This window comes from Sitophilus oryzae, unplaced genomic scaffold, assembly GCF_002938485.1.
Source record: "Sitophilus oryzae breed Bouriz unplaced genomic scaffold, Soryzae_2.0 scaffold_1576_pilon_pilon, whole genome shotgun sequence".
Classification (NCBI taxonomy): Eukaryota; Metazoa; Arthropoda; class Insecta; order Coleoptera; family Curculionidae; genus Sitophilus; species Sitophilus oryzae.
This window is the reverse complement of record NW_022146254.1, coordinates 1548854-1551943: the sequence shown is the minus strand read 5'-3', so window position 1 is coordinate 1551943 and position 3090 is coordinate 1548854. Positions and strand designations below refer to the sequence as shown.

Here is a 3090-nt window from a genome sequence, read left to right as displayed (position 1 = left end):
GAATGTCTTGTTGTTATTGTTTATTGGTCAAGTTTGATTAGTGCTAAATACTTTTTTTTATCTAAGTGGCGAAAATGCCTATCTGTTTTAAAGAAATAAACGCTCTACATTAGTATGAATAGATATTGTTTTGAATAGAATATATATTACTAGAAAAAAATTCGTTTGTGAAAAAATGTCAAGTTTCCACATTTATTTATTTATTTCCCGACATTGTTATTTGTTTTTCGATATTTTGGTATTACGAGTTTTTGGTTTAAATGAATTATGTTGTGATAAATGTGTTTAAAAATGTTTACTAGCAGATATTGCAGTAGAACATTGTTCTTTTTAAAACCTATTTTAGTGCGAAGTGTACAAGATAGCTTAATAACCGTAAAAAACTAATCGCAACTTTATTAGAATATTTTGAACGGAAAAGCAGTAGTAATAACCCTTTAAGTCCCCTAAGTGCTGTAAAGAAGGTGAGTTTTGTTGATGTAAATAAAAACTGTTTATATATTTGTAACTAATTTATTTTTGTTTCCTAAAATATTTTGATTAAAAGAAAATAGGTGAAAGTGGGCAACGCTGTGCCGGTCAAGCTTAATCACGTGACTAAAAGTTAATTTGATGTAAACTATAAATCCATAAATATATTAAATTACGTGTTACCTAAAATGATTTAGTGTTAATGAAAAAGATATGGGTAATATTAACTCACCGTCCTCTTTCATTGAAGTTATAAAAATTAAATAACAATCACATATCCTCGGTGAATTAGTATCTCACTCGCCTGCATATTCGTCATCCGACATGGAATGTAAGTTTATTATCGCCGACTTTATAAAATCGCGCCGTTTCCACCATTTCAAACTAACTCGTATATTGTCTGTCGCGAGTTGTCACGGATGTTTTTGGAAAGTTATGAAGACAATAGGCCATTGTTGCCACCTCGCTCCCGCAAACAATGGCGATACGTCGCCGAAATGGTGTGGGCCGCATCATTGTTTTCAGAACAAGGAGGAAAGAACCGTCAAGAATTGCTTATTTCGACAGTTGTTAAATCGAGAGTGGAACATTGAGAGAGATTTCCAGGCTTACGCGAGTCTTAAGTTGTTTTAGAACAAGCTGTGGGTACATGTCCTACTAAAAATAATCATTATTATACACTAACCGGGTTTGATGTGTTTTAAAGTTTAATCAATTTTGTTCTAATGGGCCGATTTTGATGATTGTATAAGCAATTTGTAGCTAAATAATTTGACTTTTTATTATCTTTTTCTAAATTAAAAATCAAAGTTTCCATCTATCAATTATAAAAGGGAAAAAATGTTTATATTTTGATGAAAGTTTGAAACGCCCTGTTGAATATGTTAACAAAGCAAGGAATTTAAAAATCACTTTATCATCTAGGTACGTCTATTTTCGATAGTTTGCTCAATAGCTTCATTTTTATTGGAGATATTCGCTTTTGAATAATACAGTAACGATTTTAATGTAATTTTTGCATTGCTTTTGAGTCCTCATCAACGCACTTATAAAATAGTACTTATTGTTTTTGTCATGTAACTGTGATTGAAATGTCATACTGTTATTGTCTATTGATTTGTTTACTCTGGATGGTTCTAAGTTTCGAATAATCGGCTATTGTTGCTTTAATTGATCATGGTATAGTTTAACTTTTGGACTTAAAACTCTATTTGCTAGAGTAACTGCCCAACAGAATATATAACGTATGTATGTATTTATGTACATACATAATTATATATTACATAAATCATAACTATTTTATACAGCTCGAATAAAAATACGAGACTCATTGTCAGAAAGCATAAAAATTACAAAAGGCCTCAAGCAGGGATGTTGCATATCTCCTATACTATTCAAAATATACCTGCAACAAGCACTAAAAAAATGGATGCTTAAGTGTAGAGGAATGGCAATCCCCCTAATAAATGAGGACACCCTATACACCCTATTTTTTGCGGACGACCAGATAGTCCTAGCCCAAGATCACGACGACCTTGAATATATGGCAAGGATGCTGATAGAGGAGTATAAGAAATGGGGGTTGGAGGTAAATATCACCAAAACTGAATGTATGACTGTAGGGGGGCCACAAGAGAACATAGTTTTAGAGGATGGAAGCTGATGAAAAACTCGATGAGGGTATAAAAGATCGAATAATGCAAGGCAGGAGGGCAATATCTATGTTGAATGGTGAACTGTGGGATCAAGGAATCTTTAAAGCTAATAAGAAGAACATATATAATATGGCTGTGAAAAGCATAATAACTTACGGAAGCGAAGTATGGCAGTTGAAAAGCAGAACAGAAAACATGCTATTAGCGATCGAAATGGATTACTGGAGGAGATCTGCTGGAAGATCGAAAAGAGAACAAATAACCAATGACAGAGTAAAAGAGATTATGGGAGCAGAACACACAATTGTGGACGACATAAGAACAAAACAACTCATATGGTTTGGTCATGTGCAACGAATGCCCGATCACAGAATACCAAAACAAATTTTACAGTGGACACCTCGAGGCAGAAATAAAAGAGGAAGGCCGCGACGAAGCTGGAGGGTGGGTGTGGATAAAGAACTAGAAAATAGAGAAATACCTGATGATCTCTGGCTAAATAGAGAAGAGTGGAGGTTAGGTGTCGGAAAACGTCGTAGAACGTTCTGAACCAATTCCTTGCTTTGTTAACGTACCTCACAGGGTCTTTCAAACTTTCACAAAAATATCAATATTTTATTTTCACTCGTATAATTGATAGATGGAAATTTTTATTTTAAATTTATAAAAAGACACTAGAAAGTCAAATAACTTAGCTACAAATTGCTTAAAAAATCATCGAAATTAGTTAACTAGAACACAATATATAAAAAAATATATGAACATTTTAAGGTACCCGTTTTTCGTGCCGGTGAGTGTATTTTATTATAGCTAGGTCTACAACACATTACAATTACAATATTGTTACAGATGCCGTGGGTCCATTAATTTAAACTCACGATAAAATACTTGACGAATTTATTTTTTCTCACTCTGTACACACAATTTATACTGATTATAATACACAATTTATGCTACTACTATT

General features: G+C 32.9%; 1 protein-coding gene across 1 annotated transcript; it reads left to right on the top strand.

Annotated features, from left to right (window-relative positions):
* The first annotated feature begins 2123 nt into the window (after nt 1–2123).
* Nucleotides 2124–2592, top strand: LOC115879471. The gene is made up of 2 exons (XM_030896367.1): nt 2124–2464; nt 2520–2592. The coding sequence occupies exons 1-2, from the start codon at nt 2124–2126 to the stop codon at nt 2590–2592; spliced, it is 414 nt and encodes a 137-aa protein (XP_030752227.1).
* The last annotated feature ends 498 nt before the right edge of the window (nt 2593–3090 follow it).